This window comes from Chinchilla lanigera, unplaced genomic scaffold (genome assembly GCF_000276665.1).
Source record: "Chinchilla lanigera isolate Chin_1 unplaced genomic scaffold, ChiLan1.0 scaffold00094, whole genome shotgun sequence".
Lineage (NCBI taxonomy): Eukaryota > Metazoa > Chordata > Mammalia > Rodentia > Chinchillidae > Chinchilla > Chinchilla lanigera.
Window position 1 is genome coordinate 4,074,119 of NW_004955495.1, and position 27,804 is coordinate 4,101,922.

At 61.3% G+C, this 27,804-nt stretch overlaps 1 protein-coding gene across 3 annotated transcripts in view; it reads right to left on the reverse strand.

The window, feature by feature from the left end:
• The window catches only part of Kdm4b (lysine (K)-specific demethylase 4B), an 82,512-nt gene extending 55,053 nt beyond the window's left edge, over positions 1-27,459 (reverse strand). For all 3 annotated transcript variants that reach the window (XM_005405773.1, XM_005405772.1, XM_013505294.1), the window contains exons 1-5: positions 27,356-27,459; positions 17,041-17,206; positions 12,811-12,986; positions 12,263-12,377; positions 8,413-8,606 (exon numbers count right to left, since the gene is read on the reverse strand). In XM_005405773.1, coding sequence (XP_005405830.1) covers positions 8,413-8,606; positions 12,263-12,377; positions 12,811-12,986; positions 17,041-17,181 — 626 coding nt within the window. In that variant the 5' untranslated portion in view covers positions 17,182-17,206; positions 27,356-27,459. The remainder of the gene's footprint in view (positions 1-8,412; positions 8,607-12,262; positions 12,378-12,810; positions 12,987-17,040; positions 17,207-27,355) is intronic.
• Between the last annotated feature and the right edge of the window lie 345 nt (positions 27,460-27,804).

The following is a 27,804-nucleotide window of genomic DNA, read 5'->3' on the forward strand; positions in this document are numbered from 1 at the left end:
AAAAAAAAAAAAAAAAACTCCTGGGGCTGAGGTGACCAATGGGAGTGACAGAGAGATGGCAGAGAGGCCACTGGTCGGGCAGCACCCACCCTGCACAGGGAACTGGGTGGTAGTAATGGTGACAGGAGGCAGCAGGAGGCCCAGCCCTGGAGTCCTCTGTCCCCTGAGGGGACAGCAGTGTGGAGGCCGGGCTGTGTAGGTGGCCGGCCCATAGGGCTCCAGGGCCCTGCAGCACTTGAGGTGTCTTTGTCGCGTGCCCGCCAACACGCAACACCTGCTCAACCTCGCTGGGTCAGAGGGCACTGTCAAGGCCCTGCAGTGGCTCTGGCTTGCCCTCAACGATGGGGCCAGAACCGGAGGTACGCAAATCACGCAACCCTGTTTGATCACAGACCGGAGTCGCAGCCTCTTGGCCACCAGGCAAGACCCCAAGACACACACATTCCTCCTCCGGTCCCAGGGAGGGCTGAGCACGTGCAGATTAAACTTGCCGGCACAATCAGGCCACGAGGCAGAAGCCAGGCCTCAGCAGGGAGGCTGCAGAGCAGGGCCATTAGCGTCGCAGACGCAGCCGCACTGGAAGGCGTGAGGGCTCGTCCCCTGCTGCTGGAGAGACAGCACATTCTGCGCCCGACGTGTAAGCAAAGATAACAGAGGCTCCTTGTCCGCAGATTGCAGCAAGCTCCCATCTAGGGGCTGCACTCATACAAGAGACGTTTGCCATGGAAACCAGACCCTGTCCGCAAGCCCAGGCCTCCCGTGCACACAGCCACAGGCAGGTGGCTAAGTGACCCGCGGCTGGGTGCCAGCTTCTGCGGGGGAGGGGTCCCACAGCGCCCACACTCCCCACGGTGGCACCGACACCTGCGCCTGCAGATGGGAAGCCGCCCGGCGGCGGTGTTTCCAACAGGACTCCCTGTCCCTCCAAGAGGAGGCAAGAAGGACTCCCGCTCCTCGCCCGGCAGGCGCCTGCCTGCATGCGGGACACAGGCACGTTTGGCTCTTGCCTCCCCTAAACAGAAGTCCCGTAGAGCCCCAGCGCGGTGAGCCAGCACGGCCCCTCCCATCCCGACACTAAAGCGCCCACTTCTCACAAAAGACTCCGGAATGCTGGCCATCTGTTCCCGCAGGCCACACCAGACAGGACGTCACTGCGGCCCCGTAGGCAGGGCGGCCTAAGCCAGGGCACAAGAGGCGGCAGGGTCCTGAGCTTGCACCCTCCTCATCCCAGCCCAGCACTGTCAGGGACTCCCTGCTCCTGAACCTTCTCCATCAGGACCTCGGTCCCCCTGCCTGAATGGGGGGCGCTCTTGAGCCCAGCAATGCTCAGGACTGGGTGGGGAGGGTCTGGCTGCCAGACGCAGCACACCTCCTCTTCCAGATGGCGGCCAGCCACAAGGCTCTCCAGGCCCGCAGGCCTCCTCCTACAAGCTGGGCACCACCCTGCCTGACCATGGGGCGCCTGCCCCTTCTGCTCCCTACCTAGGCCCACGCCCAACTCTATTTCCCAGTGTCCCTTGCTGCTAGGTGTAGCCACGTGGCCAGAAGGGATGGACCTGGAGCTCCCCTCTTCCTGACCGGGACACCAGTCCCAGGGCAACCTCAGAAGCACGCCCCTAGGCGGCAGGTCCCCTGCTGGCCTGGGTCCCCACGACTGCACCACCTCCTCCAGGCCCACAGAGCCGCCAGCTGTGACCACACGGTGAGTGTGTAAGGTCCTTTCCCTGCCTAGACCTTCAAGTGAGGCCTCCTTCGCCTAGTAGGTATCCCCGTCCCCAAGGCTGAGCGAGGGCCCTGCCCACCCCTCCAGTCTGCCGGCCTAGGTTCGGCTGGAGCAGCAGGCAGGACTGAAGGTACGCACCGGTGTTCCTGGGCACTCCTGTCCCCAGCGAGGCCCCACCAGTCTGGACACCGCAGTCCCTGGCTGACCATGGCTGAGAGGCACAGACCTTGATGTGACCTCCAGGGCGAATCCCACTGACAGCTGCCGTCCTCCCCCGGGACACCACAATTCCCACGCAAGCACCCGGCTGACCTGACTCTGACTCGGGAGTGGCTCCACCTGCAGCCATTTGTCCCGAAGCCCAGGGAATGAGCACTGCCTCCCTGGAGGGGGCAGCGATCACAGGAATCCACCCACGAGTGCCAGGTGTGCACATTCGTCCCGCCTGGAAGAATGGCATGAGGCGGCTCTATGCCTTAAGCCCTTTACTCATCTGACAATGAAAATGGATGGGCTGTAGAGCTTGTCTATAATCCCAGCACGCAGGAGCTGAGGCAGAAGGGTCACAAGTTCAAACTCAGCCTGGGCCACTTAGTGACTGAGCAAGTCCCTGTCTTGAACTAAAAAAACAGAAAGGGCTACAGATGCCACCCAAGGCAAAGGTCCTGCGTTCTATCCCCAAAACCGCAAAGAAAGTAAAAATGAAATAAAAGAAAATAAATATTTCCTTGAAAAGAAAAGAGCGTGTTTTTCACCTCGGAGAGCGGGTGTGGAAGGAAGCAGAGTCATGCTGGGAGGGACGCGCCGCAGGCGCCTCAGCTGGGCGGCCAAGTCCGTGCGCAGGACAGGACGCGGCCAGGAGGACCTGCGCTGCCCCTGGCGGCCAGCACACCTCTAGGACGTCAAGGTCGCAGCAAGCAGGGGCTGCCGGCAACGGTCCTGGCCCAGACCGGCCCGGGCAGAGAGGGCTGACGTGCGGGGGCCCGGGCTGAGGAGGGGCGCCGGGGTCAGCGGAGGACGCTGACCACCGCACGGCCATCGTCAGCAACAGCCCCTGCTGGGACACAGCACCCTGCAGGGAGGACGTCACTAACGCAGGGACATGGCATGTGGGGACGCTCTGTACTGTGCTCTCGGGCTGGCAGCAAATCCACAGCAGGACTCATAAACAGTGCTCAGAAAGACAGAGCAGAGTACACCAGCCAAACAAGCGGACAGAAAGCAACATCCCCAGGAATGAGATCAGCGGACTCTGTGGCCTTCGGAGCATCTCCCGGCCCAGCACGGCCTGGCTTCTGTCCCCAGCAAGTCCTGTCCCCAAACCCACCTCACCACTGTTCCGCCCGCCTGAGCCCACAGCAGGGCGACAGACCTGGGACCGTCGCCCCCGGCTAGCGTGGCTGGCTTCAGGAGAGCATATGGAGGAATTTCTGCTTTTTGGCACAAACACGATGTTAAAACCATTCTACCGTCTCTGAACAAACACCAACTGTGGCGGTCCCTGCCAGCGCTGGAGGCTCGCGGAACAGCCGCGGACAGGACAGGACACTGTGGGGCCCAGGACACTGGGGTCCCAGCCACCGCGACCCAGGGTGTCGTCCTGTGTGGGACGTGTCCTGTCCTGCCACAGCTGGGCGCAGCCGCCGGGCCATTACAGCCACGCAGAGACAGTGCGAGGAGGGGCGCATCGGCCTAATGGGGTGGCTGGGACTCAGGAGCACAGGCCATGTGCTCCAAACCCTCAACTGCCTGGCGTCATCAGACCACCCCTGACAACGACCCGATCCCCTCGCTGTGTGGCAGCATGCCACGCCCTGATCTGGGCACAGGCAGCCCCCCGGCTTCAGCTAGTTCTGTGAACACTGCAAGCGGCTTTTGGCTTGAGATTTACTATCCAGTCCTGACAAGCAGAAGGCCTGGGCCAGTGGCATTGCGGAAGACAGAGTGGTGGAGACAAGAGCAAGGCAAGGGCTCAGTACAGAGGGCCGGAGGGGACCTGAGCCAGGCATAGCTCCGCTGTCCCCTCCATCAGCTCCCGCATGCCGGGCTCTCCTGGCCGCGGCACTGAGCCTGAGCCAAGCGCCAGCCCCGCTGCGCCAAGCTCTGGAGAGTGTGGGGGAGGCTGGCCGCAGCGGCGCCCGGCTCTCATCGGCACACGGGCCACAGGGCTGCCACCAGGGTCCCTCGGGTCAGATGCACATGGCCAGAGACCCTCTCCGGTCTGTGCCACACGCAAGCCCGCGGGTGAAGGCACACAGCTGCGGCTCTGCGTGGCACCGGCACCCGGGTCCTCGGGGGCTGATGGGGGCAGGTGGACACCCGCCGGGGACGTGCGCTTCTGAAGCAGCCCGAGTGCGAGGCCTGGACAGAGCAGGCAGCTCAAGAGCCACGGTTGCGGCCGTTGGCTGGGTAAGAGGACCTGGGCAAGTGACCCAGAAGGGTGTCCCTTCCTCCTGCGGCTGCGTCAGCATCTCAGGATGACTCATGTGCCCGAAACCCAAGCACAGGTACCATACCCCGAACCAATGGGCTGGGGCCGCGCCCCTCGGCTGGTCCCAGCTGCCCCTGCGGGAGGGGCTCTGGCCTGCGTGGGTTCCGTGGGCCTGCACAGCCGTCTGTGAGTGGGACAACCGCTGCCTGACCGGGAAGGGGGCTCCTTCTGCAGCGTGACGGCCCCTCCGCACGGCACTCCATGGACACCAAGTACAGGCGAGACAGCTGCCCCCGCCCCCATACACGGGGCCAGGGACACAGCAGGGCGGCAGGACAGGCCGGGGTGGCGACGGGCTGGGGCTGCTCCGTGGCCTCACTGCTCTGGCAAGAAACAGGCCCGGGCCCAGGGGCAGCCAGGCCCGCTGTGTGCAGACACTGTGTCTCCAGAGCTGCCCACGACTGCTCTCCAGGCACCGCCAACGACACCTGCTCTCCGCAGCTTCACCCTCTGAAGCACCCGTTCCCTGCCTTCCTGTCACCGCAGCTCCCTCTGCGGCTGCGGAAAGAGACCTGGCTCGCGTCCCCAGTGCGGGACGGAGCCCCATTCGCCCCAGCCCCATCACCTGGCGGGCTCTCTTCCCTCTGGCCTCCCCACCCTGAGCAGGGCTGGACCTGGGGTGGCCAGCGCAGGAGGTGCGCGTCTGTCTCCCACCAGCATCGCACGCCGGTGACGGGTGCCGTGTGGGGTGAGCCTGAGCCGTCAGGCTGGGCGCCATCTCCGTTCCAAACGGCACCAGCTCGAAGCCGCGCCCCGCCTTCCCCTCCCCTCTCGGGAGCCTGTGCCAGCCAGGCAGTGCCCAAGGCCCGAGGAGCCCGCATGGGGCCCCCACCACCAAGGGGCTGAGCTCAAGGCCGCGCAGTCCCGCGTGGCCAGCAGAGACCCAGCCAGGCCCCCAACTTGGGCTTCCTGACGGCATCCAGCCCCTGCCGTGGTCACAGGACGAGGCTGGGACCCAGAGGCCAGGTGACAGGTGACGTGAGAGTGGCCGGACCATGCAGTGCCATCCTGGCTGCACCACACAGCAGGGGGCGGACAGCTCACCCAGCTGCACCACCAGCACAGCCCCCTGGCCCGCACCCCTGGAGGAAACAGGGTGGTGACAACAAATGGCAGGGCCGTCGGGGGAGGTGTGAGAGCTGCAGAAACAAGCCCAGGCGGCCGCCCAGCTTTCACACCGCCGTGATACGCAGGCTTCACTACCACAGCGGCGCGGCCCAGGACGACTTCCCGAGCCCCTGCAAACCCGTAAGCAGACGCTTCGCCACCGACACACCAAGCAGCGCAATCACGCCGACCCCGACGGGAGAGGAGGCTCTAATTAGGGACGCGGCGCACAGTCACAGGCACAGCTGTGCTGCCCCATCCTCCGGGCACCCCCAGCTGGCAGCCGGGCTCAGGGATGGGCGAAAGGGTGGGTGGGCAGCAGGGCGCTGCTGTAGGGGCCAGGTGGCCTTCAAAACCCAGCCCAGGGAGGACAGAAGGAACGGCCCACAGGCCGAGGACACCCTCGCGTCACAGCAGTTCTGGGTCACTGACCTCCCGAAGGGTCCCGTCCTCCCGCAGCCCGTGGCCTGGTGGGTCACTGGGCAGGACGCAGCCCCAGGTTGGGCCTGCAGGTGCAGCGCACTGGGAACCTGGCCACAGCAGAGGCTGGGGAGAGGCAGCAGCGCCCTTCCGGGGCAGACCCATACGGCAACACTGGAAACAGCCAGGTTCAGCTGCTGCTGCGATCTCCCCGGACGGGCTCCCGTGTGTTCAGGGTCCCCAGCGGTCTTCCCACGTGGTTATGGGAGGATGCAGGTGGGGGTGAAGATTGGGCACAGGGTGCTGTACACAGCAAGGCACAGGCTGGTGAGTGCGGCGGGTGGGCAGAGGCCCTCCAAAGCACACATGGGAGCTGGGCATGGCAGGGCACGCCTGTAATCCCAGCACTAGGGAGGCTGAGGCAGGAGGATCATTGCGAGTTCGAGACCAGCCTGGGCTACAAGTTAAGTTCAAGGCCAGCTTGAACTGCATAGGGAGACTCTGTCTCAAAAGGACCAAAAAAAAGAAAAAGAAAAAGAAAAAAACAAAGCACACACAGGGTCCTGAGGGTCTGCACTGCGGGTGCTGTGTTTCTTTTTGGCTTTGCTTTCTGTGTTCTTTTTTAAGGAGAAGACGCAGTTTTCTCCCCAAGACCTAAGGAAGTCGAGGGCTCGGTAGAGGAGCCACCTCCCCAGCTCCACCAGGCCAGGAACCAGTGCCTACCCCGCCACTCCCCGCCCCAGGTTCAGCCAGCAGCGGCAAGGAAGACCACAGAACAGCCAGAGCACAGCGCTCCAGAAGGGCAGCAGCGCCACCTAGTGGTCCTTGGCAGCAGGACAGTCCCACCAGAGGCAGTGCCACATCTACCCGACAACACACACTCTGCCCATGGCACACAGTCTCCCCTGTGGACCACGTCCTGGGTGCTGGAGCCCAACTGCAACTGCCGCCCACCCCTGGAAGCGGCAGACTGAGCCCACAGGCACACTCAGGGTCTCCAGGCTGCAGTGGCCACACTCTTCCCACCCTGGGCAGGTCCGCTAGTAGAAAAGACAGTGGGGGAGCATCGCTGGGACTCCAGGGCAGCCTGGCCAGGCCCTCTCCACACAGGACCAGACAGGGTCGCCGCACCTGGAAACGGCCTTCACACGGCACTGGCCACCAACGCTGCACACGGCGCTTCTGGTTCCCCCAACGCAGACGAGAGCCCTTTGAGAGACAGGGACACCCCCTGACACCATCTCGTCACTGCTCCCCCAGACAGCAAACACCTCAGCTACAAGTTCCCGAGAGGAGGGGGATGCAAAGCTGCAGAACGGCGTGAAAAGGAGACACGGACTGAAGACTCTGGGGGGATGACCAGATTCCAAAAAACAGTGTCCCGAGCTGGTGCCTGCAGCCAGCACAGCAAGAACAAGGGCCTAGCCGGGCATGGCGGCAAACGCCTGTAATCCCAGCACTCAGGAGGCTGAGGCAGGAGGATCACTGAGTTCGAGACCAGCCTGGGCTACAAAGTGAGCTCAAGGCCAGCCTGAACTACATAGCGAGACCCTGTCTCAAAAAGAAAAAAAAAAAAAGACTAAGGGCCTGTGATGTCCCATCGTCCGCCCAGGGACCTGTACAAATGTCACCTCCATGGCAGAGGGACTGTGCAGTTGGGCTCGGTGACGGCCCCTAAGGCCGAGGACACCTCGCTGCTGGCTCTGCAGATGGAGGAAGCAACCACAAGCCAAGGGCTCTGGGCGCCTTCAGGAGCAAGACAGGGAGCCTGGTTCTCCCTGGTACCTTGGGAGGGAGCAGCCCTGCTGCCCACGCCTGGACTCAACCAGGAGGCTGGCTTGGGCCTTCTCAGCTCCGTGGCTGTGAGAGAGGATGTCTGCACTGCCGCAGCCCTCGAGGCACGTATGAGGTCACAGCAGCCCTGGGAGACCTGTGCCACCCACGCGAGTGCCCGGCCTCCGCCTGCCTGGGTGTCCCCACTTGCGACAGCAGGGTGCGGGCTCTGCCTGCAACAGCAGCCGGGTGGGCAGGGAGCACAGCCCGCACTGGCCGCTCGGCCCCTCCACAGCAGGGCGGGACGGTCCTGTCAGCTGGCACTGAAGAGGGGCTGACAGCAAGGGGAGACACAGCCACCCCCCCAGCTGGACGGGGCTGCATGCCTGGGACACCCCAAGTCACCTGGGCCCTGAGGTGCCTTCCCCTCCCCTCGGCACCGCCAGCTCTGTGCGGCCCCCTCCTGCTCACACCCTCTGAGCTGGGACAGCAGATGCGCTGAGACAGCTGGGGACACGGAGGGGCCTCAGGAACAGCCACTGCTGGCACGAGGAGGAGCAGAGGCCCCGCTGCAGCAGTGGCCGGCGCTGTCCTGCCCAGTGATGCAGTCTTGTGGCCCTGGCACCAAGTCCAGGGCAGACACCAAGGGGACACACGTGTCAGGATGTCCCCACACAGCCCTTGGGCCCACCATGGCTTTGACAATCCAGCACTCACCTCCAGGGGTGGCCCTCGGATCGGCTCACCAACCAGTCTGCAGCCTGGACCCAGGGGCCAAGGCCACAGCCAGGGGAATACGAGTCAAAGCTGCAGCCCAGGGTGGCACGGAGCCCGACTGCCACCACCTGCCCAGGACCCCAGCACCGCCCCAGCTCTGGCTGGCGCGGCGCTCACTCACCAGGACTTGGGCTCGCCGAAGTGCAGGTAGTTGATGCTGTAGAGGTCCATGTCCTCCGTGTGCCAGGCGAAAGTGGTCTTCCACATGCCGAAGTACAGGTACGGCGTGTTCACGCCCTCGATGATGGTGCCGCACTCGCGCTCCACCATGTCCAGGATGGTGCGCAGGCTCCCGATGTTCCACTGTGACACGTCCTGCGGGCGGGCAGGGGGACCAGGCGGGTCAGCACGGTCACCACCCAGGATGGCCTCCCTGTGCACCCAGGGAGGAACAGGAAGGCGGGGTCGGTCACCCCGAGCTCCCGGTTGTACACTGGGTGTCCAAGAGCCTGGGACCTGTCAGCCTGCCCGCCGCCGAGTTCAAAGCCACCAGGGCTGATTACTGCAGGACAGGACAGCCCGGCACACCTGCCCCCCAACTGCCCCTCGGACCCCCACAGGACCCTGCGCTGCACCGTGTACCAGCCGTGCAGGGCAAAGCCTGCACTGGGTCCTGAACCACCAACGAGGGAGCACGCAGCCCCCATGCAGGGCGAGCCGGCGCTGGCGCAGGGCCTGCTCTTGTGACAGCCCTTCCAGCATTTCCGTCCCAGGAGACATGACAGTGCGAAGCCGGCAGACAAGGGACTCCACCGTGAGGGCTCCTAAAACTCGCCAATAAACTCCAGGCCTGGGGAAGTCTGAGCCCCGCAGCTTGCAGGACACTCAGGGACCTGAGTGTCCCCTCCCGACCCGGTCCCCCTCAGCCAGCCGCTTAGGACACCATGCCAAGGACCAGCGGCGACTGCAAGCGGAGCCCTGGCAGGAGCCCAGAACACAGAGGTGGCAGCATCAGACCCCTGGAGACGAGGGTAAGAAGGCCAAGGTCAGGGGCTGGGGATTTAGCTCAGCGGCACAGCACCTGCCTGGCAAGCGCAAGGTCGTGAGTTCGATTCCCAGTACCGGAAAACAAACCAACAAACAAAAAAAAAGAAGGCCAAGGTCCCCACGAGTAGGACCTGCCCAAGGCCGGGAAAGGGACATCAGAAATGGGTTAACCCCCATGCTACGGCTAGGGCCAACCTGTCCCCCGTCCACCCTGCATGCGCACAGCAGTGGCGGACCATGCTGGGGGCAGAGAGAAGGCGACTTTCGGACCGAGTCTGACCCAGGGCGCTGATATATCCTGTGGGGCGGGTGAGATGCTTCTCTGCCCTGCCTCCATCTCCCAGTGTGTGAAAAGAGCGCTGCTCAGCACAGGAAACCCACGGGGAGCCCTGACTGCCGCAGGCCCACGGCAGCACGGCTCCCACACCCGGCCCCAGAGCTCTGAAGGCACACATGGCCGCAGACCCTTCACCAAGCCAAGGCTGCGTGCAGCTGGTGGGAGCAGCACACAAGTTGGGTTTCTCAGGGGACGGGGCTCTTGTTTTCAGATTTTATTTTAAAACAGTAACAGCAGAGCTGTAAGGGATGAGAAGACAAGCCCCAGGCTGGGGCAATGGCCTGCAGCAGAACACCTAATAAAGGACCTCAAACATGACTCAAAATGCAGTAGCAGGGCACAACCTCATTGGAATTGGGCTGAAGACCCAAAAATGAGCCGGGCATGGTAGCACATGCCTGTCATACCAGTACTGGAAGAAAAAAATAAAAACCACTGTTCGAGCCAAGCGTGCACCCTGTAATCCCAGGACTCAGGAGGCTGAGGCAGGAGGATCGTTGCAAGTTCAAGGCCAGCATGGGCTACAAAGTGAGTTTAAGGCCAGCCTGAACTGTATAGCAAGCCCTTGTCTCAAAAAAAAAAAAACAAAAAGAAAACAGTCTTGAGGAGGCTGAGGCAGGAAGACTGCCTCAAGTTCAAGGCCAGCCCGGGCTACTCAGTGAGACCAAGGCCTAGACTACAGAGCGAGCCCCTGTCTCAAAGACAACAGACAAAACACAAGCGCCAAAGAGGCACCTGGACAAGGTAACTGGATAGACAGCAAACAAACATGTGAACAGGGCCATCTCACAAGCTGGTGGGAACTGCAGGCTGAAACAGCTGGGTACGACCGCACACGCGTCAGGAGGCACGGCAGCTAACAGCACGGCCGTGACCAGAAGCCCCGCTCAGGGCTGGCGAGGGTGTGAGCGGCACAGCCGCCCCGAGGAGAGGTCGGTGGCTCCTGTCCAGGCAACCCCACTCATACAGCCCAGCGCCCGCACCAGCCACCCCCGTGTGCACACCCACGGCCCACAGCCTACCGACGCAGCCACATGTCCTGTCACAGCAAAACTCTGGTGGGCGCTGTGTGTCAGCAGTAGGGCTACATGGGGCTCCCCACACTTTCTACCCCACCCTGCTATGGCCCTAAAGTCTTCGAAAACAATTTCATTTATTTTTCTAAACAAAACGTCAAAAATGATGAAGGGAGCCCACCTAGCACCAACACCACTCAAAGGCAAAAGAAGTGTTTTCAGCCAGTGGTGCTGGGGCGACTGCTGTCCCCACGCAAAAGAGCAAACGCAAGCACTACCTCACACAATGTAAGAAATTAACTACAGCTAGCGCGGTGGCATGCAACTGCCATCCCAGCACTCTGGGAGGCTGAGGCAGGAGGGTCACAAGTTCAAGCCCAGCCTGGGCAACCTAGCAAGACCCTGTCTGAAAATAAAAACTAAAAAGGGGCTGTGATGGAGCTCAGAACCAAGGCACTGGGGTCAGTTCCCAATTCTATGAAGAAGAAAAGGAAGAGAGAAGAGAAGAGGGAGAGGAAGAGGGAGGGGGAAGGGGGAAGAAAGGAGGGGGGAGGGGAGGACAAGGAGGAGGAAGAAGGAAATAAACTCAGTGCTCACAGGCAGAACCAAGACTACAAAACTTTCAGAAGAAAACAGGAGTAGCTCTCCATGCCTTTGATTTCTTTTTTGTTTAGTTTTCTTGAGATGGGTCTCATTATGCAGTTCAGGCTGGCCATGAACTCACTTTGTAGCCCAGGTGGGCCTCGAACTCACAGTGGTCCTCCTGCCTCAGCCTCCTCCTGCATGCTGGGATTACAGGCGTGCATCACCACACCTGGCCTCTCCATAATTTTGAGTGGTTGACGGACACTTGGATATGACATCAAAAACACAGCAATAAAAGGAAAAAAACCGTTAGCTGGACTCCATCAAATCAAAATGGGGCAAGGGGCTTACCACCAAGAAAAAGACAACCTTACAGAGTGAGCGGAGAAAATATTTGTAAATCTCAAAATGTGGGGATTGCTGGGGATTTAGCTCAGTGGCACAAGCGCCTGCCTGGCACACACAAGGTCCTGAGTTCGACTCCCGGTACCAAAAAAATAAAAATAAAATAAAAATAAAAAATGTGGGGACTCACCCTGAATGTATGAGGAGCTCTGGCAACTCAAACAGCCCAACCAAGACACGAGCCAAGGGTTTCACAGGGGCCTCCCTCGGGACAGGGCTGTCACTACCACAAGCAGGGCGCCAGTCCCAGGCGCTGGCTCACCCCCGCAGGGACGGACGCGCACGTCAGGAGGGTGCACAGACAGGACATGCAGAGCCCCCATCCACGGGTGGGACAGGACGCCACACGGCGCAGCAGCTGCGGGCCCCTCCACAAGCACACCTGCAGCTGCCCCGGCACCCTGCAAGCCCACTCTCCGGTCAGACGGTGAGAGGCGCCAGACACAGAAGGCCACGCGGTGTGGGGTCACGGGAAGGCAACACCCAGGACAGGGGAGCTGCGGTTGGCCAGGTGTGCAGGAGGCCAGCGACAGGCACTGTGTCACAATAGGGTATGCTCTGTGTCAACCTCAGACCTGCTGTCGCGGTGATTTCTCCTGGCCCCGCCCACACACCCTCTGCCCCAGTGCCGTGGGACTCACGTCATCGTACAGAGAGCCGCTGATGTCAGCCCCGTAGATGGGGGACACGAAGGTGAGGTTCTTCCAGTACTTGCGCTCCAGGTCATCGAAGTCCTGGTGCCGTGGGGTGCAGTACCTGGGGACAGCATCAGACAGCTCGGAGCGGCCCGGAGTCACAGCCCACCCTCGGCTCCAAGGGACACGGGTGCCTCTAGCACCCAGGGAGGGCTCTGCTGGGGACCCAGGGACCGTTGGGGGGGCAAGAGTTCCATGGGGGAGGCCGAGCCATTGTCACGTCCTTCCTCCTTGGCCTCCGTGCTGCGACTCAAGTCCCAACAACAAGGAGGGCAGCTGGGCAGGGGCCTTCCCTAAGGGACACAAGGTGAGCGGGACACACCAGGCCCCGCCCTCGTGGCTGACCAGGCAGGAAACAGGAGACAGGGGAGAAGGCCATGGGGCAGGGGACATGTGACAGCCAGGCCCAAGGGTGCCATGGAAGAAGCTGGCTGGACCTTGTTTCTAGGGCCACCAGCTGACACCCGGAGGGCACGGACTGCGGGCGGGCGTACTTCTCACTGTTGGCCAGGCGGCGGTACTCCCCCACGGTCATCGCCTTCTTCTGGATGTTGTACTGCGTGAAAAGCCCCGACTGGCCCGTCACCACCTGCTGGATGGGGGCCGGGATGACCACGTCGTCGATGTCATCGTACGTCTGCCTCGGCTTCCACTCCTTTGGGGGGATGATCTGTAAGACAGGGGGCATCAGAGACGGCTCCAGCACGGCAGGTTGGGGGCGCTCTGTGAACCCTGGCCCTGGTCCCCAGGGCACAGTACTGCCTGGTACCTGTCCCGCCCGTGCTCCGGGTGCAGGGGAGAGCAGGGCCCGCGGGGTCACGGCCCACAGCCCAGGCCAGTCTCGGGGCCTCAGGGCTCCGCCGGGAGCTGCAGGTGGAGCGCAGTGCTCTCGGGACTCACTGTGACGGGACAGGGCAGAGGGGACGGCTCAGGACAGCCAGGGAGAAGGCAGGACATGCAGGCGAGCCACGGGTAGGATACTGCCTCCAACGCGACCGAACAAGTGACAGCTCCACCTTGGATGAGCAGCACGTGGGGACAGGCTCACAGTGGGGCGCTGGGCCGAGCTGGCCGGCATCCCGCACATCTGTTCCCTGCGCCAAGCCTGCCGGCGGAAGAGCAGCGCCCCACCCAGAGCTGGGACGCCGGTGCCGGGGCCCCGGGCAGTGACGGCCGCAGCTCCAATCCTCCGCCTGGGCCCCGGCTGCAGCTGAAGGGGCCAAACGCCCAACTCATCTCATCAGCTCACCAGCCGCAAGTCCTATGCTGGGCATGGAGGGAGGAAGGCCGCGGGGACTCCGAGTTCGGGGCAGATTCAGGAACAGCTGGAGCCACTCACTGTCCCCACGGATGCCATGACCAAGGAAGCAGAAGCTCGTGTTTCACTGGCAAGAAGCGTGCTTTTTTTTTGTCTGAGACAGGGTCTCGCTACGCAGTTCAGGGTGGTCTTGAGCTCACTTTGTAGTCCAGGCTGGTCTCGAACTCACAATGATCCTCCTGCCTCAGCCTCTCGAGTGCTGGGATTACACCCAGCAAGAAGTGCGATTCTGCTCACTGCCCACTGATGACGGAGAGCAGTGTGCGGCTTCGCCCACCAACACAGCCAGCCCCCGCCACAGGGTACCAGGTCTCAGCCAAGGAGCCCGATTCCTGGGGATGCCAGCTGACATCTGGGGGAGCCCTGGCCTGGAGCAGAGGCCAGGGATGCTGCTCAGCACCTGCAGTGCCCAGGACACCCACCCGCCGGGCGAGGCCCTGAATGTGCAGCGGCCAGGGGACCCAGCTTGGAACTGCCAAGGGACAAGCCAGCTCGAGGACCTCCCTGCTACCCGCCACTGTCAGCCATGGCAATGCGCAAGGGGGTCTGGGTGCCCAAGGTGGTTCAGGTCACGAGACAGGAGGGGCCTGGGCCAGCTGCCAGCGCCCACGTTTCCGGATCTCTTCGAAGGGCTAGAACGTCCTCGAGAGAGAGGCAGGCGGAAAGCGCAGGGCCACCGTGTGCCGATGGAGGCTGCAACTCTAACCTGCCTTTTCCTTTTCTCTTTGGAGACGGAGTCTCACTAACTCGGCAGGCTAGCATCGGAATTGTGATCCTCCTGCCTCAGCCTCCCAAAGAGCTGGAATGACTGGCAGCTTCTGACGCGCATCTGAGGCCTGTGGGGGCCCCTTGCCTCACAGAGTGCCTGTGCCTCCCACACAGGGAGCCCACAGCCGGCCCCGCCCCACCCCACCTGCCCAGCCCCACTGCAGGAGGCTGCTTCCCAGCTCTTCTGCTTCCCCGACATGCTGCACCCTGAATTCTCCAACTTGCAGTTCTCCAATACTTCAACTCTCCATTTTCTTGAGAGAGCCTTGAGCCAGGGGCCATAGTGCATGCCTGCCATCCCAGCACTCCGGAGGCTGAGGCAGGAAGACTGCAAACCCCACCCCAGCTTGGGCAACTTCATAAGACCTGCCTTAACAAAAGCAGGGGGCTGCCCCATCTGCTGTCCCCTCTCTCAAGCACCACTGTCACAGACACCGAAACGAGCCAGGCAGGGGGTGCACGCCTGTTAATCCCAGCACTCAGGAGGCTGAGGCAGGAGCATCGTTGCGAGTTCGAGACCAACCTGGGCTACAAAGTGAGCTCAAGGCCAGCCTGAACTGCATAGTGAGACCCTGTCTCAAAAAGACAAAAAAAAAAAAAAAAACAGACACCGAAACGAGCCAGGACTCTCCTGGCCTGCACCAGAGCTGCACTGTCCCTGACAGGCCACATAGCACTGGAGGGTGCAGGGACAAGCATGGCACCCAGAGAAGCTCAGGTGTCTGACGCCACGGCATCCGGCCCCTTTGCAGAGCTCACGAAGGGTGCACAGGCGGCAGCCAGGCTGGAGGGACGGGGCCTCTCCCACCCACCGCACTGGCTGCAGGCACGTGCACAGAGCTGCAGCACGCTGAGGGGCACCGGAGTCAGCTGACCCCAAGCAGGCACACCCACCACCAGCACCAAGTGCACACACGCACACCCACACACACCAAGGGTGCTGAAGGCCGGTAAGACCCAGGCAGGGTGGGGACACCGTGTCCCCACAGCACATGCACAGCCAGCAGGCATTGCACTTGTTCTCCAGAGAGGTTAGCGCCCCAGGAGCCAAGACCCCATCTGGAGGAGCAGAGGTGTCTGGGACCAGAGCAGATGGTCGCCGGAGCCCATCTGTCCCCACAGAGCATCGGGAGGAGGGATGTGTGGCGGCCACATGTGGGTGCCGACGCGCCTCTGCTCCTCTCCCCGTATCTCCCCAGGCCCCTAGCAGCCTGTCCCATCCTCCTGTCCCTACCACACCCAAAGCAGATCCAAACGTGAAGGCGGCACCAAGAACATCCCACACAAGGCCCTGGGCCCAGGGGCTTCCTGCTGGCTTCAGCCCGTCCAGAAGGGAGCTGCACAGGGCAGAGGCTGAGGCAGAGGCACTGGGGCTCCAGGGACACAAAGGCGAAGGCAAAGGAGGTAGAGCGGGTGGGGTGAGGGGAGCCGGACATGCCAGAGGGACACAGATTGCCAGGTCAGTGCCAACTGGGACCACACCCCCAAGACAGAAAGTGCTGGCGTGGCCAGGAGGGAGCCGGGCCTGCAGCAGGCCAGATCGGGACAGCCTGCCAGGAGGTGACAGAACCGGAGAAGCCATGTGTGGCACTAAGAGCTGCCTCGGGAGAGCAGGACAGTCGCAGGTGTCGGGTCACCACAGCTCTGCAAACCGAAAGGACCGCTGCATCCGCGGGAGGAGGAGAGTCAGGGGCAGGGGACAAAGGCTGAGGAGAGCAAAGACAGAGACACCGGGGTGGGGACGGGGACAGGGACCCAGGGGCCCAGGGCTGTCCTGAGCTGGCAAACTGCAGCACAAGGGGGAGAGGGCGGAGGACGGGGCGGGGGCGGGGGCGCAGTGGGTGAGGCCGTGGGTTCTTCCCCAGCTCCTGTTTGTTTTTTTTCGTTTTTAAATGGTTGGGGAGGAAATGAAAAGGTTATCTTGGAGCAAGTGAAAGCGACAGGAAATCACACTCCCGCGTCCAGGAACAGTTTATTGGCGCACCAGGCGCATCGTGCACACATGCGGCTCTCGAGTGGCACCAGCTGCTGCTGCGCGCGCAGAGAGGGTCCGCCCACTCTGGCAGAACCGGGACGGGCGTCTGGGTAAAGCGGGGTCATGTGCAAGCAAGCCACAGAGCCCGGAGACACACAGGATGCATCTGAGCGCTGAGCTGTCGGGTGAGCTGTGCCCCAAGGCTGAGGGACCTGTGCGACACTGGTGCGTCTGCCTACGTCGCCACACTTGCACACACGTGTGCACGCACACACTATCCTGGAAAGGCCAAAAAGACCTATAGCTGCTTCAGAGTTGGCAGGGTGTGGGAAGGGGGTCGGGGACATAGCTCAGCAGCACAAGCGCCTGCCTGGCAGGCACAAGGTCCTGAGTTTGATTCCTGGTACAAAAAAAAAGGGTGTGGGGAGGGGACTCACACGTCACCCTACGTCACCACACGAAGGCAAAAGACCTCAGGCCTCCTGGTTCTGCGGGGGGCGGGGGGGGCACGTGGCTCAGGGCCAAAGGTGGCCCGGCTCTGTCTCCCCACCCACCAGCTCCCTGAGAACCCCACCAGCGAGTTGGCCAAGGGGGTCAGGGCCAGGGAGCCACAGCAGACAGACACACGGGGGCCCTTCAGAGGAGGGAGCAGGGGTCACCCACCTTGGCCAGGCCTGCCCGGTGGGCTCCCTGCGATTCTATGTAGGCCACATATTTATTGAAGTCCTTAAATTCTTCCATAGTTGGGCGAAAAGTCATGATTTTGCAACTGGGGTTCTGGGCCCCGTGGTCCTCGGACCCCATGGCTGCAGCTGCGTGGGCGCCACACCTGCGGGAGAAAAGAGAGGGTGAGCGCTCAGCACTGCCCCGCCGCCCCAGCCTCTGCTCCCTCAGAGCACTAAGAATACCCGCGGCCACGGGGACAAAGGCGCTGCCCCCGCAGCCAGGGAAGGCGAGAGGGAACTGCGAGCCAGCTCCGCACGCACACACAGGGCAGGATGACGTTGCTAATTAAAAGCAGAGGCGTCCTACTTTTGAAAGCCAAGGCGATACAGGAAGCCAGCGCACTCATTTTAACGGCAGCCTCAGAAATAAAAGCTGTCACTGTCAGAGACGCATCCTCCACACTGGCTTGGGGTTCAAAATCAATCCGCACACTTCTTTTTTTTTTTTTTTTGGTTTTTCTCCGGTACCGGGAACTGAACTCACGACCTTGCGCTTGCCAGGCAGGCGCTTTGCCGCTGAGCTAAATCCCCAGCCCCTAATCCGCACACTTCTGACGTGTACTTGAGACCACAGTCCCGGATGTGCTCTTGGAAGTGAGACAGCTTGGGTATGAAAGAGGGTCACAGGGTGCAGTGGTGCACACTGTCATCCCAGCACTCTGGGAGGCTGAGGCAGGAAGATTTCAAGTTGGAGCCCAGCCTGGGCAGCTCAGTCAGCGAACCCCCAGGATGTGGCTCAGTGAGGAGCGTGGATCCTTTCGGGGAAGCCCGGGACCACAAAAACAGGGAGGGTAGGCAGGGCCCAACAGAGCTCAGGCCCAGAGCAAGGACTCGGACAGGAGGCGCACAGGAGGCCTGGTTGAAGGGCTCAGTCCCTGCCATAGGAGACACTCCGGTCCCCTGGCTGTGCACATGCCTGCGCTGGGCAAAGAAGAGCATCACGGGAGTCTTGGTGCCACCTAGAGCCTCCGGCACCAGGCCAGTGTCTCAGCAGGAAGCACAGGCTGAGCCGCTCCCTCCTGTCCCGGGTAGCCCCACCCAACAGGAAGGGTACGGCCCACCACCTGGGGAAGGGTTTTCCTTGGCCATGGAACGCTCCACAGGTGAGGCACGAGCCATAGCACCCCTCAGACATGTCCGAGGTAAGAGAAACCCAGTTGCCCCCATATGGACCAGAGAACACAAGAAAGCGGCAATACACACTCTGCCCTAGGGCCCGGGGCAACCCCGGGAAAGGCGGGGCCCCAACTGACTGAGGGTGCCCTGTGGTCAGTTGCAGCTCCCCGTGGCAGCACTAGAGGGCAGCAACTACCCAGGAATCCCATGGAGCTGCACCTGCAAGCCTTGTTCAAGCAGAAGCAGGACCTCTCCGGACACCCAGTTCCCCACCACCTGCCCTCTGTTCACCCAGGTGCCCCTGGCTCCCTGGAGCTCAGCACTGGGGACGGTGGCCAAGGCCCCACCATGAGGGTCCCACTGGCTGCACTCGTGAGGAGCTACCTGTGGGGACAGCCCACCAGCGCCAAGGCCCTGGCTGTGTTCTGAGACCTCGATCTCCCAGAGAAGCCGCGGTGCTGCCCGCAGGGCACAAAGGTCGGGGCTAACACGAACACCTCAGGCAGCTGGTACAGCCGTCCTCCCACCTGGCAGCCCTCACCAGAACGTCAGTCTCAGGAGCCCAAGGCCACCACACTGGCCCACCAGCCCCGAGACCCAACTCCCTGCCTGCGACTCTGCCGTTCTCTGGCGGTGAACCCCAGTCCCCACTGCCCGCCCCGGCCCCCGCCCCGCACACCGACCACGCAGGGCCTCCCAGGGCTGACACGGCTCCGCAGCACACAGGAGCTCTGGGAACGTCCTCAGGGAGCTGGGACCTGGAGGGAACAGGACCTTGACAGGGATATTAGCGTCATCGTGGAGCTATAAGGTCTCTCGCACACTGCACCTGGTGATCGCGGCTGGCAGTCCTCCTATGACACAGGGCACCTGCACAGCAACACGCACGTCCCCCTGGGCTGCGGAGACAGCTGGCACCTGGGCGCCCAGGACGGGCAGAGCTCTGTGCACGCCACCAGTGAGGAAGGGCGCCTCGGGGGTAGAATGCGCATGGCCTTGTTTTGCTCTAGCTTATTTGTACTGTTCGAAGTGATTTTCCCTGTCTCAGATAAAAAATAAAAGGGCTGGGATGTAGCTCAGTCCCCAGAGGGAAAAAAATCATGCATGTATATAATTTATACCAGAATTTGATTGAAGCCCTGCCCTGGAACCCAACCTCTGGGTTATCAAAGATGGGGACAGAGGGCCTTGTCAAGTCCCCACGGGGGGCCCTGAAGTGTCCAGAAAGAGTAATGCAGCCCACACAGGAAAGTGAGGCCCTTAAACAATAAGGTGCAAAACACCGATTTAAAACCGGCCAAGGAGCCAGGCATGGTGGCGCACGCCTGTCATCTCAGCACTCCGGAAGCTGAGGAAGGAAGACTGTAAACCCCGGCCCAACTTGGGCAACTTTGTAAGACCTGTCTCAACAAAAGCGGGGGGCTGCCCCATCTGCTATCCCTTCTTTCAGGCATCACTGTCACAGACACCGAAACGAGCCGGGCAGGGGGTGCACACCTGTAATCCCAGCACTCAGGAGGCTGAGGCAGGAGGATCGTTGCGAGTTCGAGACCAGCCTGGGCTACAAATGAGCTCAGGCCTGGCTCCACAGCAGACACCTGGATGGGCCACAGGCACAAGACAATAGGCTCAGGTCAATAGGCTTGACCACCAAGAAGCCAGGCACAGCGGAGCACACCTGTCAGCCCAAGCACTCAGGAGGCTGAGGCAGGAGAACTGGGAGTCTGAGGCCCGCCCAGGTAAGTCAGCAAGCTCACAAGACCTGTCTCAAGGTGAAAAATAAAATGGGTGGGAGAAGTTCAAGGGTGAATGCTTGTCTAGGGTGCCCAAGGCCCTGGGGTTCCATCCTCAGCCAAAATAAACTGCAAGATCCTGAAGGAGCTAACCCTTCACACAGGCGGGGACGCTGGAATCAGAAACAGGGACAGGAACGCGTGTGGGCGAGGACCGGGAGGAAGAGGAGCCCTCGCCCGGCAGAAGGGCACGGCGCGGCACAGCACTGCGCACACAGCCAGTCTCCCCACATGGTGCAGTCTGAACTATGCTCAAGAGAAGAGAAAGCACGCGTGGAAACGTGTGCTCACGGTGAGCACGAAGGGACACACGAAGGGACAGGGTTCCGTCCGGGACATAAGGCTGTGTAAGGAACTGTGGAGACGGCTCCGCCACCTCACAGCCACCGACACCGGTCTCAGCACATTTCCCGCAAGGTTGCCAGTGACCTCGCGGAGCAGAGGCCGGGCTCGGAGAGACAGGACTCAAGTCCTGCGCTCCTCTGGGCAGGGGCTCTTCTCGAACGGGGCTGACCACATACACACTGGGGACACGCGGGCAGCCGTGGCCAAGGGCAGGTGTCAGACAGCACTGAGTGACGAGGTCCACGGTTACACAAGCCGGTCCTTCCCAGGACAAATGGGCCAAGCACACACGTGGGAGCACCGGCACCCGCGGGCAGAGGCTGACCTGCACGGGCCCCCGCCCTTCCCCTCTGCACCAGCCTGGAGTGCAAACGTGGGGCTCGAGGCCCTGCGCCCGGCCTGCCTGCCCCCGTCGGAGCCTCCAGATGTAACAGGCATTCCGCAAGAGGAGGGCCTGCGGTGCTCTGGGGAAAGAGGCGGGGAGCGGCTCTGCGCACGTGGGTGTCCTTCCGCACCCGCCGACACCTTTCCACCGAGGACCAACGCGCAGACATACGCTGTTTCCTTCAGTCTTACTTTTGGGGTTTTGAGAGCGGGTCTTGCTATGCAGCCCTGGCTGGCTACACACTACCTCTCAACTTCAAAGGCAGGAAGCCAGCTGTGCCCAGCCCAGGACACCTGGGGTCAGCCCAAGCCAATTCCCCCAGCGCCCAGGCCCCTAGGACCTCTAGGCTGGGCATCATGCAGATTTCACCTCTGGAACCAGAAAGGACCCAACATAGCGCCACCTCAGAGGACAGAGGGCTGCAAGCAGGCCCAGGAGGGTGCTTGGCAGCACTGGAGAGAGGCTGGGAAGGAAGCTGCGGGCATCAAGAGGACTCGGCAGGACGCCCTGGCAGAGGGGAATCGGATGATGCTGGGGCAAAGCCAAGGTCAGCGAGGGGGGGGGCAGGTAGGACTGCTGGGGGCTACCAGGTGGACGCTGGCATGAGGAGACCCAGCCTGCGTGACGTGTGACACTGACCCTGCTTCCAAGGGAGACAGCTTCAGGGACCTGTGGTCACACAGGGCGTGGCCACCCCCTGCCCTGTGCCACTGCCAGCAGCCTGGGGCCAAGAGGCCCTGTGCTTTCATCCTGCTCCAGCCCCTGCAGAGAAACCCAGAGGCAAGGGACAGGGAGGGAAGGCAGCTGGGGAAGGGAGGCTCAAGGCCAGTGGCAGTGCCAAGGGAGGAGGACTCGGGTTCCTCCCCCACACCAGCTTCTGCTGGGGTTCTGTTTAAACAGGGTAACAGCCCTCCCTCCCAGAGGCCAAGCACAGGACACAGAATAAGAGGCTGGATAAAAACTGCAGACAGCCAGGTATGGTGGTGGTGCCGCCTGTCATCCCAAAACTCTGGGAGGCTGAGGCAGAAGGATCCCAAGTTCAACGTCAGCTTGGGCAACTTAGTGACTTAGTGAGACCCAGTCTCAAAATAAAAAATAAAAAAGTCTGGGGACAGAGCTCAGTGCAGAGGCCTTGGGTTTAATCCCCAGTACTGGCTGGGGATACAGCTCAGTAGCACAGCGCCTGCCTGGCAAGTACAAGGTCCTAAGTTCGATTCCCAATACCGAAAAAACCCCAGTGCTGAAAATAAAAACAAAAAGCCTGTGGAGGCAGAATGGTATCCCGTAGAATGGTGCCATCCTAGTCCCTGACTCCTCCCAGGGCAGGAGATCCTGCAGCTGGGATTAAAACTGGAGAGCAAGGCAGGTGGTCGCAGTGGAGATCACATGCCCAGCACATACAGGCCAGGGTCCCTTCCCACAGTCCCAGAGAACACAGGCAAAAGCCATCCCAGGCATCGTGGGGCCCAGTGTCCCTGTGAGAGGGAGGACCAGGTCAGAAGGAGCCTGGAGGATGGGAGCAGAGGCTGCAGGGACATAAGCCACCAGCCAGGGGACACAGCTGCTTGCAGAAGCTGATCAAAACCAGACACAAATCCTCCTGGAGGTGACCAGGAGAGCGCCCCGCCAGCATCCTCACGGCCAGCAAGCCTGGGCCGTGGACATGACTCGAGGGTGCTGGCAAGCTCCCGGGACACACGCGCCCTGCTGCGCTGCAGCCCGGGGGGGTGGACTCTGGCCCTGCTGTGGCCAGAGGCCGAGATGCGGCCAGAATCCAGAGTGATGGGCAGCGCGTGCGGTGGGCGCTCAGCCAGCCACTTCTCCCAGGGTCTTCCTTCTCTTCTCGTTTTATTTTTGCAGGGCAGAGGGCGAAGTGGTGCCTTGCACATGCTGGTCACGTGCCCGCCACGAGCCACGCCCCGGCCTTCTCAGCCTACAAACAGCCGTTACTATGGCCTAAAACCCACAGGACCGCACGCCTCACGTGGGGAACCAAGCGGTCTGTGACTCACTGCTCAGAGCGTGGATTATTTGCAAAACCGTAAAACGGTGGTGATCTCCCCACACACCTCGGGCTGGCCTGCGTCCCTTGTGTGAACGCTGTTCAGGCCCTGCAGTGGGCGTCCCACACGCTGCCATCCCCACCAGCTCTCCTCCACCCCACACGGACCAGGGACGTGCAGCAGAGGCGAAGCAGAGGCGACACCTCAGGCCCGGCTGAGAGGGAGCCTGCTCTCCTCCACCCCACACCGACCAGGGACGTGCAGCAGAGGCGAAGCAGAGGCGACACCTCAGGCCCGGCTGAGAGGGTGCCTGCTCTCGGATTGGCAGCCCTCCTGAGCTCCTGGTCACCACCGCCAGGAACCACCCCCCGGGCTACTGCCCTGCAAAGCAGCTCCTCACCCAGGTGTCTTCAATACCATCTGGCAGGAGACCGAGACAGAGACAGTCTGGCATTGCCATAGCCAGGCACCGTCCTGTCCTGTCCTCCCCCCAATACCTGCCCACAGGACCAGGGTCGTTGGGCTCTCCCCACCTAACCCCCAGCCTGGACCAAGTCCCCAGGCGCAGGACAAGAAGGGGCAGCAGGACCTCAAGAGCCACCAGAAGTATGCAGTGGAAAACAGCCAGGTGATAGCCCCGCGGGACCCAACGCTGCCCCTGGGCTGAGAAGCCGCGTGGAGCGCCTGGGCTCTGCCCGCCAGAGCTGGCCCGGGCTGCCGGCTGGCTGGACCAGAGACTGGGCAGAATCCCCACGAGGAGGCTTCGACAGAAACATCAGTGTGTCCTCAGAAGGGACACTGCTGACAGAGAAGTGGGTAGTGCCATCTTCAAAACCAATGGTGCTGGTGCACACCAACCAACTATGGCACGCCCATCCCTGGGCACCCCAGGGTGTCTCTCCCAAACTCTCCCCACCCCAGTGCCCAGCCCACCTGCCCCAGAGTGCCTGTCCTAGGAGGTCTGGCCGTCAGGGACACCCTACACTTGTCAGAGTCCCAGCTGCCCAGAGACCCCACGCCACTGTCTCAGCGAGGTTCCTGCCAGCAGCGCACACGAGCACCCAGTAAGCCTTTCCTGGCCTCCAGGTCCAGCCCTGCAGAGGTGGCCAGCAGCCTGCCCGGGGCCTCAAAGTGGGAGAAGAAGGTCTGGGGTCAGAGCCATCCTGCTCCACCCAGCACCAGGCTCTGTATCTGACCAGGGAGGCTGACCCTGGGGCCCCCAGGGCAGGAGGATCACTGAGAATTCAAGACCAGCCTGGGCTATATAGCAAGACCCTTTCTCAAAAAAAGGCTGTGGGGAATAGTAGCAGGCACCCATAACCCCAGCGCTCAGAAGGCTGAGGTAGAAAGATCACTGAGTTCGAGGGCAGCCTGGGTTCCACAGTGAGATCAAGGCCACCCTGGACTACACAGTGAGACCTTGTCTCAAAAAGGAAACAAAAAACAAAACAACGCACTTGTCATGAGAGGGCAGGAAAAGTATCCAAGTCACCCAGTGACGTCACAGCAGGTCCCTTTCCCCAGCACTGGGGTGCACAGGGCTCACCGAGCCCACAGTTAGGGCGCATCTGCTGCCAGGCTGCCAGGTGACCGACAGGTGAGCACAGAGACACAGCAAGGGTCTAGGAGTGCAGCGCAGTGAGGCCCGGAGGCTCGGGGCTCCTTGAGGAGGAAGAAATGGCCACGAGTAACCCCACGAGTCTGGCAGCCAGAGGGACAGGAGAAGCAACCCCTGACTCGCGTGCAACCTAGCTGGGTCGGCCTGCATCCCAGCAAGGAGTGACATTGTAATCTGAGAAGGGGTTGGGACGGCCGCTCTGAAGAACCCTTCCACATGCAAAGGCATCCACCACAGCATGGACAGACCTCGAGGACACCGTGCTCAGTGAGACGCCAGACACAGAGGACGCACAGTGTGGGCTCCGTGGACAGGAAACGCCCAGGGCAGGCGACTCCAGAGACAGGAAGCGGCCTTGTGGGAGCCAGGGCTGGGAGGGGACATGTGACTGCTCACAGGGATGAGGCCTCCTTTTGGGGCTATGGAACAATCTGGAACTGGATGGAGAAGACACACCCGAGCCTGACGCGCTTTGACGGACGGACACCACGCAGGTGAGGGCCATCTCGAGAGAAACTACACTTTCCCATGTCCACAGCAGCCCCCGGGGATGGCACCACGGCAGACCCAGGACATCCACCGTCCCCTGGACACTGGATCCCTTCAAGGCCGCCAGTGCCCCATCTGTCCCCCGCCCATGTCTGTGCCAGACATCTTTGGCCAGCTCGCCTCACTCAGATATAGAAAGGGCAGCGCGAGGGGCAGGATGGCTGGGGACACCCCGGCACTCAGGGACGGGGACAGCTACAGAGTGAACCCCACAAGCAGGGCACTCAATGGACTCGCACTGGGCTGCTTCTCCCTTTCTTCTTTTCCGCCTGTGTGTGCTGGGGAGGGGCTCAGGACCACACACTTCAGTCATCTGCTCCCGCACAGAACGGCAGCCCCAGCCCCTGCTGTGCAGACTCAGGTCCCCGGAGCTGCATCTCAGGGAGCTGACTGCCCAGCACGCACGCGCAGGCTCTAGGGGAGAAACGCACAGGGCACAGCCAGCCTGGCCACAGCCCCAACCGGAACTCATTCAAGTGGCTTTGCACCACGGACCACACAGGAAATGCGTTCCGACTTGCAGGCCAGAGCCTCTGTCACAAGAACCCCCCACTCTGCTGGCAGGGTAAGAAAGCCACCATGTCCTCTAGGACATGGAAACAAATGGTGATGGCTGTGTGCCAATAAAGCTTTATTAACAAAAATAAACTGCGGGCCAGATTTGTCAAGGCCTGCAGCATGCCATGCCAACCCCACCACCACTGCCTGAAGCCCATTCTAGTTCTTGCCCCCTGAGGGAACAGGGACCTCCACTGCCACAATGAGCCACCCAGGACACCAAGGCCCGAGTTCTCAGCCACACCAGGCCCTGTTAGCCACACAGCGGAAGACCAAGGCCTCCGCCCGGGGTCAAGAACAGCACTACACAGTCGACCCACACAGCACATGGGCAGCCTTGTCTCCGCGGCTCAGGCCCATGTAACCCCTCCTTGGTGCCCCCACCTCAGTCATATCTGACCCAGAGTGACAACCCCAGGACCACCCGCAACAGTCATCTCTTAGTGTTTTATTTTGTTTGCAGTACTGGGGATGGAACCAAGGGTCCCCTAACACCTCTATTTATTTTTTGAGATAGGGTACCCAGATACCCAGGCTGGCCTCAAACCTCTGCTCTTTCTGCCTCAGCCTCCCAAGCAGCTGGAAGACAGGCTGTGCCGCCATTTCTGGCCAGAAGCTACCCCTTCCAAACCCTTGTCCTACACTTCGGGTGTGTCTCCGAGTCAGAGCCAGACCCTAGCATACGTGAGGGCTAGGTTCCACCCCCAGCACCAAAACCAAGCAATACGACAGCTCCGCCCTCAGCTTCTCAGCAGAGGACAAGGGGACGAACAGAGCCTGGCAGCCTGGCCTCGGCTGTGGTTGCTGTGACAGTGTCTCTCGCCAATGAGTCAGGAGAGGGGTTTGGGCGACCTGGGACCTGCAGACGCCATCCACACCGCTTAGTCACGGAAGCTAGGAGGACAGGTCTGAGCGCTCCGCTGCGAGCACAGGATCACAGGATCCAGCCCAGCACTGAGGGGGAAGCCCCAGCCCAGCCTGGGCAATTTAGTGAGACCCTTTCTCAAAATAAAAGCTCAGAAGGGCTGAGGATGGAGCTCAGTGGTACAGTGCCCCTGGATTCAACCCGCGGTGTTTAAAAAAAAAAATCAGCGATTGAGTAGACACTGTACCTATGCTTAACCTAACTTAAATACTGTGCAGTAAGCAGCAGGGATGGTGGTACACACCTGGGATCCCACCTTCTAGGAGGCTGATGCAGGAAGCAAGATTCCAGGTTCGAGCCCCACCTGGGCAACGCAGCCATTTAGCAAGACTCTGTCTCCAAATAAAAAATAATAAAAGGACAGGGGCTGGTGCTCAGTGTGAAGGCCCTCAGCTCCATCCCCAGCACTGCAGAAAAATAAAAATAATTTTAAAAACTGATATGGTGGGCTGGGGATAACGCTCAGTGGCACAGTGCCTGCTTGCCTGGCAAGTGTGAGGTCCTGAATTCAATCCCTGGTACCAAAGAACAAACCTGACATGGTACTCCAAAAATATGTAATTTTTATGTGTCAATTTTTCTTAAAAAGGCCTTTCCACAACAGTCCTCCATCATTAGCCCCACCCACAGGAACTGTCCTGTTTCCTGCGGGGTGAATGTGCCCTGCGAGCCTGAGGTGTGTCGTGTCCCAGAGGACAGCGCTCACGATACAGCTCACACGCCGGTGTGTCCTGACGCCCCCCAACGCCACCTGAGGTCCTCCGGGTGCAGAGGGTCCCTGGAACATCACAAGGAAGACAGCTGTCTGGACACGAAGGGCCAGCGCACAGCCTCGCTCCCAGGACATTGTGAAGAAATCTCCAGAAGAAAGCCCTGTGCCCAGCGCACCCGTCTGCGGAGCCCCAGGAGTCAGGGCAGCGGCCAGCACCCCTCCCAGGCGCAAGGCCGGCACATCGCTCACCTCACAGAGCCCGGGAAAGTTCCGCTGCAGAGGCTCCAGGGACCGGCGGGCCCTGCCCTCAGGCTCTCCTGCAACAGTGGCCCCTACAATGCAGAAATAAAGCCACGGTTAGACTCCGGCTGGCCCAGGCCCTCCTCGGGGGCACTCCTAGCAGGCGGGCGTGGCCAAGGACGTGAGCCTTTTTCCTTTCTTCTCTTTTTCTTTTTCATTTCTGAGACAAGGCCTAAACTGCCTCAAACTTGTGATCCTCCTGCCTCATCCTCCCAGAGTGCTAGGATCAATCACACTCCTGAGCCACCTTGCCCAGCTTCACAGGGGGCTTGAAGTTACATAAATCTGACAAACACCCTTAGAACGTGCAAGATGCTCTGTTGTTTTCTATTTTATTTTAATCCAGGTTTTTCACAACTGCTGGGCAGGGCCCATCCCTTTGATTTCACCGTCTTTTA